Source organism: Leopardus geoffroyi, chromosome B2 (assembly GCF_018350155.1).
Source record: "Leopardus geoffroyi isolate Oge1 chromosome B2, O.geoffroyi_Oge1_pat1.0, whole genome shotgun sequence".
Classification (NCBI taxonomy): domain Eukaryota; kingdom Metazoa; phylum Chordata; class Mammalia; order Carnivora; family Felidae; genus Leopardus; species Leopardus geoffroyi.
The window spans coordinates 139958039-139970752 of NC_059332.1; the positions used below are offsets into that span (position 1 = coordinate 139958039).

The window sequence follows — 12714 nt, forward strand, 5'->3', positions numbered from 1 at the left end:
ACTGGGAGGCCCAGTTCAGGATAAGTGATAGGCTGCTACAATATAAATGACAAAGCAAATTGTTCCTTAGTAAACTGTAAAATCAAGAAATGCAGATATTCAAGCAAAAAAAAAAAAAAAAAAAAAAAGACAAACACCAGAAGCACGTATTTAAAGAATAAACTTATGGCTCAAAGGGTCAAAAATATTTCTAGTTCCTCACGAATTTCTTTTGGAGCTTAAATGTACCATTGCCATGAAAGTAAAAACTTCAAAGTGCACTGTACAACCGGCACAATTCAAAGCAGTTGTGTAAAACTAAAATCTAGCGTGAACTTAATCCCCCCCCCCAAAAAAAAAAAAAAAAAAAAAAAAACCAGGGGTGCCTGGTTGGCTCAGTCAGTTGAGCGTCTGACTTCACCTCAGGTCATGACCTCACAGTTTAGGAGATCGAGCCCCACATAGGGCTCTCTGCTGTCAGTGCAGAGCCCGCTTCGGATCCTTTTGTACCCCTCTCTCTCAACCCCTCCCCCCAACTCTCGCTCTCTCTCAAAAATGAATGAACATTAAAAAAAAAAGAAAGTCTGCATATGAAAATTAGTATTTATGCTGGATTGTTTTCCAGTATTTTACCTTATATCTCAAAGGTGTTCTCACTGATGAATTCAACAAAATTTTAAAAATCACTTTAACCAAAGAGCAAACCAGTGAGGCACAGAGGGTAAACGAACTGGACGTGAAGGCATGCTTAAGTATATTTCACTCAGGGTGCTAGGCAGGCCTCCACTCCTGCCAGTAAAGCCTGACCCCTCAACTTGACCCATCCAAACTTTGCAGCAAATACACCTAGGCTGTGGAGATGAAAATTGTGGATAATACACCTGAATTCAGAAGAAAGCAGCACATTCATTACGGAAAAATTCAAGCCACAGAAGAGAAAGCTCTGCAAAAATTTCGTTAAAAACTAGCACAAGAGGGGCACCTGTGTGGCTCAGCTGTTTAAGCAGCTGACTTCTGTTCAGGTCATGATCTCGCGGTTTGTGGGTCTGAGCCCTGCATCGGGCTCTGTGCTGACAGTTCAGAGCCTGGAGCCTGCTTCAGATTCTCTATCTCCCTCTCTCTCTCTGCCCCTCCCCCACTCCTGTTCGGTCTCTAAAAATTAAATAAACATTAAAAAAACATTTTTAACCCCCCCCCCCCCAAAATAACAATAACAACAACAAACTAGCACAAGAGTTACATGGTCAAAATCAGTCATCCAAACAGGACTTAATATTTCTATGATACATTATATGTAAAGCTATTAAAGTTCAAACTCCGTTACAAGGTAGAGATTTTAACAACAAAAGGCTGGGAAGCCAAACCAGTTAATTTTTCAGTAAAAGGAAACCTCTAACCCTGGAGATTTTAAAAGCCTTCTGAGGCAGTTTAAGAAAAACCAGGGGTCAAAGATTTCACAAAGGCAGTGTTATTTTCTTCCTCATTCATCTAAAATCATTTTAAGTAGAAAAATTAGGCTTATTCTTGGGAAGCTACAGCCAAATATCAGGGACACTGAAAACGACATACTTCCTGGCAAGGTAACTCCCTCCCTCCCTGCTAGGGATGGACCATTAAGCAGCAGGGGCCCCTGAAGATGGGAGGAGAGCAACAAGCTGATCCTGGACCCAGAAAGGAAAGACCACAGGTCCGGTCACACGGAGAACTTACACATCATGACTGCAGCAGAAAACACACGACCTGGGTTCAAGTTCAGCTTTCCCTGTAACTAGCTCCATGACCTTCTGCCAGACCTGAACTTATGTTGAGCCTCGGTTTCATCATCTATGAAATGAGGTTAGATGAGATTTCTTAAGGTCTCATTTACTGCTACACAGTCTGATTCTATTTTATGAGCTGGAACTTTATACTGTCTATATGTTCTTTAATGTGTGCGAGCTGAATTCTTAGCTTTAGACCCTGCAGACCTGGAGAGAAGAGGACTGTGCTCAGTTGCTTCTGCTCTACAACCCAACAAAGCCGAGCAAAGTGAATGCCTAACGAGCGCTATCTGTGGAATATAAAATCACAAATATGACTCTGTCAAGAGCAAACAGAGGGTATATGAGAAAATATTGCTCGCCATATATTGTCCTGTTTAGACTTTCACTCGCAAAATGTGAAAATTGGTCAGAGGACCAGTGTTAACCATGCTTCTGGAGCATTCCATAAATTATAGACTCAATGTAAACTCTTCTTGATACCCGTACTAAAATTTAACTAAAATCAACATTTTTTTTCTGGTTAAAGAAAAATAATTGCATATGCTGAAGTTAAAGCAACATTGTTATTAATAATCACAACTGACATTCTGAGTCACTGAAAATATTCCTCCCCCTCTTAAGCCTCTGTTCCTTTGCATTTTCCCCCAAAAGAATTAGAGTACATAGTGTTTTGCATCTCTATTGTGTTATTCAAGAACAGAAATACCATAATAATCATGTCATCTGAGAAAATAAAAGTCCAAGAACAAATCAAAAGGCTGAAACAACAAGAAAACTATTAATATATGCTCAACTCAAACACACAGAAGAGAGTTAGAATCATAAGCTGGAAATGACATGGGCCTTAGGAAAGTAGTGATGCCTTACAGTTCCTAACAAACACAAAAGGGCCCTACGTTTTTGGGATGGAAAATTCTAAGATGGCTGAGAAAAAGATTTTATGGCTAAATACCCTAAAGCAAAGGTTCCTATCCTCCGCATTGCTGACGTTTTCGGCTGGTAAATGTGGAGTGATTCTCTGTTGTTGGGGCTATCTTGCGCACTGAAGGATGTCTACCGGCATCCCTAACCTCTACCCACTAGACACCAAAAGCACCCCCCAGTTGCGACAACCAAAAATATCTCCAGACGGGCAGAAGTGAGGAATACAGCAAAGCAGGAGGATCCTGAGCTCACTCCCGTGAACACAGCACAGCTTCAGCTGCGTACAGAGCAACTCTCCCTGAGAATGACCTGACGACTGGGAGAACAGCGGAGGTAGCTGTAAATATAAAGACAAAGCCTCAAAAAGGAAAAGGGAAAGAGGGACAAAGACATGGGCAGGTCGGGAACCAAACCCAAGAGTGAGAGAAGATATATCCCAGGTGCAAACGTCCTCCCTGGGAAGTGAGGGGTTACAGCCCCACACCAGGCACCCCCCACCCTGGGGATCTGCACCAGGAAGTTAAGTTCCCATAACTTCTGTTTCTGAAAATCAGCTGGGCTTTGCTTTGGGAGAATTGGAAGGCTAGCGGAAATGGAGATTCTGCGCTTAATGGGACTACACATAACCTCACTTGCTCCGAGACTCCGCAAAGAGGCAGCCGCTTGAAAAGTGGCCATATGTGCAGAAAATATATTGCCTGATTTTAGGGAGCAGGCCAAAGGGGCAGGGTTGTGTAAGAACTTTATCCAAGAGTGGACATGCTGGCAGGCACTATTCTTCTTACCCTGTCAGCCTACGCGTCTGATGCTGGCGGGCACTAGTCTGACACTCTCCATATCCCTTTCTGGCACCGCTTGCCCTGCCCCGGTGTTCCCCTGAAGACCTGCACTGCCGAACCCGCCTTCCTGGCAGGTGCTCCTGGACTCCTACCCTGTACACCTGGCAGAGAGCCTCGTGGAGACTGTTGCCCCAAAAATCAACTCTTGCCGGGGAAGTGGGTGGGGCATCTCTGCCCCCCAGTGTACCTGTTGCAATCACAGCCCAGTGCCAACAGAGGGGTGCGTACAGCCAACAGGGGACACCCCTGAAGCACCTGGTTCTGGTGACCCACGGCACACCTTCCACATAAGGCCACTTCCTTCAAGAACAGGAATCCCAGCTGACCTACCTAGTATATAGAAACAAATACAGAGTTAGACAACATGAGCAGACAGTAGAAAAGGTTCCAAACAAAACAGGACAAAGCCTGAAAAAGAACTAAACAAAAAGAGATAAGCAATCTACCTAATAAAGAGTTCAAAGTGATGGTTATAAAGATGTTCACCAAACTCGGAGGGAGTGGATCAACTCAGCAAGGACTTAAATAAAGAGATAGAAAATATAAAAAAAAGGGCCAGTTACAGCTGGAGAATACAATAACTGCAAGGGAAAACACAACAGAGGGAGTCAACAGCAAATCAGGGGATGCAAAAGAACAGATCAGTGATCTGGAGGATAGGGCAGTAGAAATCATTCAGGTTGAATGGCAAAAAGAAAAAAAGAATGAAAAAAATCAGGATGGGTTAAGGGACCTCTGGGACAACATTGGGCACACAACACCCATCTTATAAGGAGTCACACAGAAAGAAGAGAGAAAGGACCAGAAAACTTAATTTTAGGAAATAACGGAAAAGCTACCTAACAAGGAAAAGAAAACACAGATCTACGTCCAGGAAGCAGAGATACCCTAAACAAGATGAACCCAAAGAGGTCCATAGGGAGACAGATAATCAGTAAAATCTCAAAAATTAAAGACAAAGAAGGAGTCTTAAAAGCAGAAGGAGAAAAGCAACTGGTTGTATAAAAGGAAATATCTATAAAAGCTGATTTTTCAGCAGAAAATCTGAAGGCCAGAACACATGATATATTCAAAGTGCTGAAAGAAAAAAACCTACAACCAAGAACACTCTACCCAGCAAGAAATATTATCATTCAGAATTAAAGGTGAGATAGTTTCCCAGACAAACAAGAGTTAAAGAAGTTCATCACCACTAAACCAGCCCTTGCAAGAAATGTTTAAAGGATTTCTTTAAGAAAACAGAAAATTCCATAACTAGATGAAAATCACAAAAGAAAAAATTTCACTGTTAACAGTATTATATATTAAAGGTAGTAAATCAACCCCCCATAAAAGCTAGTATGAAGGTTCAGACAAAAGTAGTCAAATCAACCATACCTATGATAATTAGGAATACACAACATAAAAAGACATAAAATAGGACATCAAGTACATAAAACATGGGCAGGAAGGATAAAATTGTAATGCTTCTAGAATGGGTTCGAACTTAAGCAACCATCAAGTTAAATAGACTACAATGTTTGTAGGTTGTTATAGATAGCCAGAAGGCATGAGGTGGGGTCAAGGGAGATTTTGTCTTTTAAAGTTTATTTATTTATGAGAGAGAGAGAGAGAGAGAGAGAGAGAGAGAGAGAACGAGAACGCTAGCGTGCAAGAGCCAGCTCTGGAAGGCACACGCGGGGGGGAAGGGCAGTGAGAAAGAGGGAGGGAGAGAATCCGATGCAGGCCCTGCAGAGCCTGACGTGGGGCTTGATCCCACAAACCAGGAGATCATGATCTGAGCTGAACTCAAGAGTTGGATGCTGAACCGACTGAGCCACCCAGGCTTTGTTTTGTTAAAAAAAAAAAATTTTTTTTTCACGTTTATTTATTTCTGAGACAGAGTCAGAGTGCGAGCAGGGGAAGGCAAAGAGAGAAAGGGAGACACAGAATCTGAAGCAGGCTCCAGGCTCTGAGCTGTCAGCACACAGCCTGACCCGGGGCTTGAACTCACAAACCATGACCTGAGCCGAAGTCAGTCGCTCAACTGACTGAGCCATCCAGGCGCCTTTTTTTAAAAAAAAATTTTTTTTAATGTTTACTTATTTCTGAGACAGAGAGAGACAGAGTTGTTTTGTTTTGTAAAACAGATGACATTAGAGCAGGTTTCCTTTTTGATCGTAGTAATCCAGTAAAGAGGGAGTAATCAGTGATGGAAGAGAAAGAAGGTAATAGTTATAAATCATGATTTTAAGATTCTGACAGGGGGGCGCCTGGGTGGCGCAGTCGGTTAAGCGTCCGACTTCAGCCAGGTCACGATCTCGCGGTCCGTGAGTTCGAGCCCCGCGTCGGGCTCTGGGCTGATGGCTCGGAGCCTGGAGCCTGTTTCCGATTCTATGTCTCCCTCTCTCTCTGCCCCTCCCCCGTTCATGCTCTGTCTCTCTCTGTCCCGAAAATAAATAAACGTTGGAAAAAAAAAAAAAAAAAAAAAAAAAGATTCTGACAGGTCAATAAATAAAAGTCTCTGAAATTATATGAAAAACTTCCAGCAAAAGCTCCTTAATTCAGTTTTAAATTCCTTAATTTTGAATAGTTCTGTGAAGATTTCTGGTGTTTTGTTAGCTGCTTCTCATCACTTGTTTTTAAGCATTTAATTTTGAGTTTACATGTACCCAGAAATCTGCTTGTTCAGTTTAACTTTCCTCATAATTTATACATGTCATAGACACTGAATCTGTGTCCACGTGAATATTATTCTGTTGTGATTAGAAGATCAAGTTTTGGGAGCCGGACTAGCTTGGCCTAAGTCCCAGCTCTGCTACTTGGTAGCTGTGTGGTCTTGAAGAAGCTAATTAAAATCTCTGAGCTTCAGTATCCTTCCCTATCACAAGTTAGTAGGTCGCAAGGATGAAAGGTTCAGCACAGGGAATACAGTCGGTGGTGTAACACCTTGTGTGCTGACAGATGGTAGCTACTCTCGGGGCAAACACAGCACAACGCGCACAGTTGCTGAATCCCTACGTTGTACACCCAAAACTAACTTTGTGTCAATGTCAATTAAAAAATACTATTTCATTAGCTTGCTTTGAGGCTTAAATAAGAAAATGTACCTAAAGTAGCATCCATTCCATAAGAGCTGATATTATTATCAGTAGCATATAGGCAAATTAAAAGCAAAGTGAAAAATATTCATATAATTAAAAATTTACAACTGTAAAACTCAAATTGCCTAGTGAGTTAAACGACAGAAATTTCTTCTGAATCACTCAAGTAATCTTTGCTTTCATATAGCTTTCAAAAGGTCTGCATTAAATATTTTATGGAACTAGACAGAGGCAGTGGTTGCCCACCAGTGTAAACGTACCACATTTGAGTAAGTCACGCACTACAAAAAAAAATGTCTCCAGATACTGCCAAATGTCCCTGAATGGGGGGCTGGGGGCAAAATCGTCTCCACAGAGAACCACTATTCTCAAGTGGAACATAGGTAAAGAGAGAGGGAGAGATCTAAGGAATAGAATTCTTACACATGTGTAAATGCAGAGGAAGGTATCTAAAGAACAGAACTAATGTGACTACATTTTATATATATATATATATATATGTTGTGTGTGTGTGTGTAATTCTCACATATGTATATAATTCTCTCAGGGGAATTCTGATATTAAAAAGTTGTCTACAAAAAAACAAGTATGAAGCTGAATAAAACGTATGAAACGACACTTTGCATAAACTAAACAACAGCATTACGGGACTATGAGCACAGACACCGGAGAAAGAAGGTGAGAGGTGAGCCTTACAACTGAGCAGCTAACAGCCTGGAAGCCATACTCAGGCAGCAGCACAAGCAGGAGTAGAAACAGAGCCCAGTGGTCTGCCTGACGAGAGGAGACAGACACCAGGCTCTGGGAGGCCAAGGCAGCCAGAACTTGTGAGGCACACTACTGGATACGTAAACACACACACACACACACACACACACACACACACACACACACACACAAAGAGAGAGAGAGACAGAGACAGACAGGGGGCATGGGAGACAGGAAAGGGGAGGGTGCTCCTGAGATATGCAAAGGGATCCCTTCAAGTCTCTGACAAAGCATCGATCTAGAAGTGCGTGAGGTTGGGAGGCTGGAGAAAGTAGCATCAGAAAGTGGGACAAATGGAGGTCACACAGGGCTAGAGATAGTCTGTACACCCAACAGCCAAGAAAAGAGCCCTTGAAATACATGGGGTACTGGGTGGATTCCTCAGAAAGGTTGGGACTTAATAGTGTGACTTTAATTAGCCTCAGATTAAAGGCTGCTATAGACTTGTCATAAGCAAGCTTAAAAGCAAGCTCCAAACCAATATGCACGTGACTCATCTTTGTGCCAGAACAAAACCCACCACTCAGGCCAATACAACAAAATCCAGCCCTCCACAAGATTAAACAAAACAAAACCACAATATCTAGCATCTCGCCAAAAATTACCAGGCTTGTGGGGCGATTGGGTGGCTCAGTCGGTTAAGCATCCGACTTCAGCTCACGTCATGATTTCATGGGTTCCAGAGTTTGAGCCCTACATCGGGCTCAGTGCTGACAGCTCAGAGCCTAAAGCCTGCTTTGAAATCTGCATGTCCCTCTCTCTCTCTCTCTGCTCCTCTTCTGCTTGTGTGTTCTCTCTCAAAATGAAATAAATATTAAAAATAATAAAAATTACCAGGCTGGCAAAGAAGCAGAAAAGTAGGACCCATAGAAAGAGGGAGGGGAAAAAAAGCAAATGGTAAAATGATACAGAAATGACAGAGGTAGTGAAATTAATAAGCAAAGGTCTTACAACAGCTATTATAAATATTATACATATGTAAAGATGCCAAGGAAAGCATGAACATAATGAAGGGAAAATACAAGACCCAAATGGAACTTCTAGAAGTAAAACTACAATATCCAAAATGAAAACTGACTAAAATTAACAACAGATTAGCCACTGCACAAGAGAGTAGTGAATCTGAAGATACAGTAACTGGAAACTTTTTTTTTTATATTGTTGGTGTTTCGAAGTATATGTGTTTGTGACAGTTACAACGTATCAAGAGTTCTACGGAAGCTGTTCTGCAAAATATTACATACTATACAAACTATTCAAGTCAGACAACACCATTTTTTCAGTGTCTTTTCAACTGAGAAGAATCCTATTCAGCACACTTCTGAGGTGGTGCGTACAGAGCAAGCTTTGTTTTTGTTCTTTATTTTCTTCTACAATAGCTTCATATTTCTCTTTCATTTCTGTCGATTCTAGGTGAGGCAGCTCTATTTCTGGATTTTCTAGGGGCAGCAGCTCCTAAGTGATGCTTTAAAAACGCACAGCACGGGGCGCCTGGGTGGCTTGGTCAGTTAAGCATCCCACTTCGGCTCAGGTCATGATCTCACGGTCCGTGAGTTCGAGCCCCGCATCGAGCTCTGTGCTGACCGCTCAGAGCCTGGAGCCTGCTTCAGATTCTGTGTCTCCCTCGCTCTCTGCCCCTCCCCTGTTCATGCTCTGTCTCTGTCTCAAAAATAAATAAACGTTAAAAAAAAATGTATTAAAAACGCACAGCACTATTAGGTTTCTCCGGTTCTTCATAGAAGGCTGCCAATACCCTGGTCAGTGTGTCCACACCCCCGACTTCTCCAGGCACCTTTAGGACTGCTCGTGCTTTGAGACGGTGCCTTTGTTAAGGCGCCACAGGGACAGTGGCAGCAGGGTGGCCGGTGGGCTCTAGGAACTGGCATTTTTATGTGTGAATTATTTTTTTTTATTACATACGGTGAATTATTAAATTGCTTCAATATCCAAGCATTCACTAAATCTTTTTTTTTCCTTTACTGACACAGGATACAATCGTTATCAAATATGAAGTTGTCTGATTCTGGCTTTTTTTTTTTTTTTTTTTTTAATTTTCTTAATGTTTGTTTACCTTTGAGAGAGAGACAGACACAGAACTGGAAGCAGGCTCCAGGCTCTGAGCTATCAGCACAGAGCCCAATGCGGGGCTTGAACCCACGGACAGCGAGATCATGACCTGAGCCAAAGTCAGACATTCCACCAACTGAGCCACCCAGGCGCCCCAGATTCTGCGCCTTCTAACGTAGCCATCACTCCGTCTCATAATGAGTCACAGTGCTTCAGTTATTAGAGTTTACAATACATTTTAACATTTGATAGGCAAGGCTTCTCTCATCACTCTTCTTTTTTTCAAAATTTCTTTTCCATTCTCGCAGGTCCACTCAAGATGATCCCTGGGACTTCACTCACTACATTTCAAGATGTTACTGAAAAAACATAATTTGGAAAAATGAAGCATCTTTATAATACTCATTTTTTTTTTTTTTTCTTCCAGGGTTCTATTTCTCTTGATTTAGCTCAGTGATCTTCTGAGACTCTCAGTAAAGTTCTGTGATTTTTTTTTATACAGGTCCCTCTTTTTTCCTTCGGTTTCCAGAATAAATAATTATATATTTCCAATAACATTTTTACTTGTCTTTCTAACAGTGATATATTTTGTTTGCTTCAATCCTTCCTGTATTTGATTTTCTATTTATCACTAATTCAATCCCACACTCTCCCCAACTTACCTATTCTTTCGGTATATGCAAACATGATAGGTGTCTTATCAAATTCTTTGTGCTACTCTGAGGTGAGCTGAATGTTCTTCTGAGGATTCCACGCTCTGTCTTCTATAACACTGGGCCTTCTGTCTCCTAGATTCATACAATCGTTCTTCTTGGGGTCTCTAATCAGACCAGTGTGATAGAGGCTTTGTCATTATGTCAGAGGTGTTGGTAGAGGTTAGTGAAGGAGTGCTAAGTTCACTGGGGTCACGTATGAAAAACAGGAAAAGTGGCTTCTATTTTCACCACACACAAAAATCAATCCCAAGTGGATTACAGATATAAATGTGAAAAGTAAAACAATAAAAGCTTCTAGAAGATAACACAGAAGAATATCTTCATGATATCAAGATATAAAGAGTTCTTCAATAAGACACAAAAGCACTAACCATAAATTTACAATTAAAAGCATCTGGTCTTTAAAGGATACTGTAAAGACCATAACATGCCAAAGAGGAGAAGAAGAAATTTGTGACACACTTAATAAAAGACGAGTACGAAGACCATGTTCGAACTCCTCCAAATATAGGAGAATAAGACAAGCAATCCAACAGAAAAATAAGCAAAGGGCAAGTACTTCACAAAAAAGACACTATCTCAAAGGTCCATAAACGTGCAAAATGGTGCTTAGTTTTTTAAAAAAGTTCATTCTGAGAGAGAGAGAGAGAGAGACAGAGAGAGAGACAGGGAGAGAGAGAGAGACAGAGAGACAGAGAGACAACGCATGTGCAAAAGTGAGGGAGGGACAGCAAGAGAGGGAGAGAGAGAGAACCCCAAGCAGGCTCTGCGCTGAGCACACGGCTTGATCTTGACCATGAGATCGTGACCTGAGCCAATATCAAGAGTTGGATGCTTAACCGACTGAGACACCCAGGTGACCCCGGCGCTCAATTTGATTAAAAATTTAGCAAAAGACAAAATAAAACCACAAAAACACACCTTTCAGCTCTGATTAACAAAAAGTACAAGTCTGGCAATATCAAGTACTGGCAAGGATATGAAGCAAAACGAACTCACACACACTGTTGGTGGGAATATAAACGGGCATGATGACTTCAGAAAGCAAATTAGCATTATTTAGCCAAAGTGAAGATTGGGGGAACTTAAGATCCAGCATGGCCACTTCTGGATATATTCTCTAGGGAAAGCTTGCTTATGTGCTCCAGCTGACATAAATAGAAGAATCTCCACGACAGCTTTGTTCGTAAAAACACTGGAACAGGATTCCAAAACAGGAGAATGGAGAGATAAATTATGACTTAGTCAAAGAGTGGGTAGTGTATAACTACGCAAATAAACTACAGCTATGAGCAGCAGAAGTGAATGAGGACAAAAGAAGTACGTAGTGCATGAATCCATTTGCGTTAAGTTCAAAAATGGAGAAAACTAAAGTATATTAATTATACAGACAAGAATCTATGTGACAAACTAAACGGAATAATAAGTTCCGAATTCATGGTACTGATTACTTTGGTAGCAGGTGGAAAACCAGAGATACAATCAGAATGAGGCATACAAGAGGGTGTCAACGATGTTGGGAATTTAACTATTGAGTTGAGTGGGGGGGATTCAGCCATACAAACCCATCACATGCTCTTCTGTATTTGTAAGTCATAATAAAAAATTAAAAAAAAAAAAACACTTATAGTCTGCAGATCCCCTCATTAAACCTCTGCAGCACAAAACCTGCCCTTGCTTATTACCCCGTAGGATTATTTTCTAGGGAGTGACCTGGGAACACTCCCGCCATGGGAATGCAGGCACAGCAGGCCCAGCAGAAGTAGGGGATTAAGTGAAAGTCTATGTACTGCATAATCAGACACCAACCTCCTTCCCTTTCTCCAAACCGACTGATTACCGCATTCTTCACCATCTCATGAAGTTCAATGTATCAACTTTAACCGATCACAGGTCAATCCCTATGTATTATTGTATCAGCAGCAGCCCACAGATCGCGTCTCTCACTGTTCTATGGCCCTACTGTGTCCCTGTATGTAGGACACGGCCTTCCTGGCTGGCAGCACAGCACCCGTGTTCTCCACAGAGAGCTCACAGCAGTCACACCTGTCATCATCATGACATGCTTAACTGTTGGTTGAGCTGGTGTTGGTGTGTATGTGTAATGGAGCATTAACTTAGAAAACACAGTCTGTCACAAAAATGCAGTATTACTTTGTTTTGGAATTCGAAGAGCCAAAAACAAAAACAAAAACAAAAACAAAAACAAGGTCAGAACTTACCTCTGCCACTTCCTTTTGGAAAGTCAATGTCATCTGGGTTCTGCCATAAACAAAAGGTCCATCTTTACAAGAAACATTTTCAAGCCACTTGATAATCAGTGGAGTTGATACGCTAAAAGGCAGATTTCCAATAATATGTACATTTGGAGGATCTGGTTAGCAGGAGGAAAAAACAACTTGTAACGATTTCATCAAAGTTTTCTGAATACTATTTTGGTTCAGAATAAAAGTCAAACTGGGTACTAACAGCGTCAAACAAAAACACATGAAATGACATGGCTACCTATTTTTCAGCCCATTTATTCTTCAAAAGCAATGTTTCCTCATCGTCAGCTTTGAATTATTAAGAAAAA

General features: G+C 41.4%; 1 protein-coding gene across 1 annotated transcript in view; it reads right to left on the reverse strand.

Annotated features, from left to right (window-relative positions):
• The window catches only part of TFB1M (transcription factor B1, mitochondrial), a 64974-nt gene that overhangs the window by 32833 nt on the left and 19427 nt on the right, over positions 1 to 12714 (reverse strand). The window contains exon 4 of the mRNA XM_045500117.1: positions 12362 to 12513. Within this exon, the coding sequence (XP_045356073.1) occupies positions 12362 to 12513 (152 nt within the window). The remainder of the gene's footprint in view (positions 1 to 12361; positions 12514 to 12714) is intronic.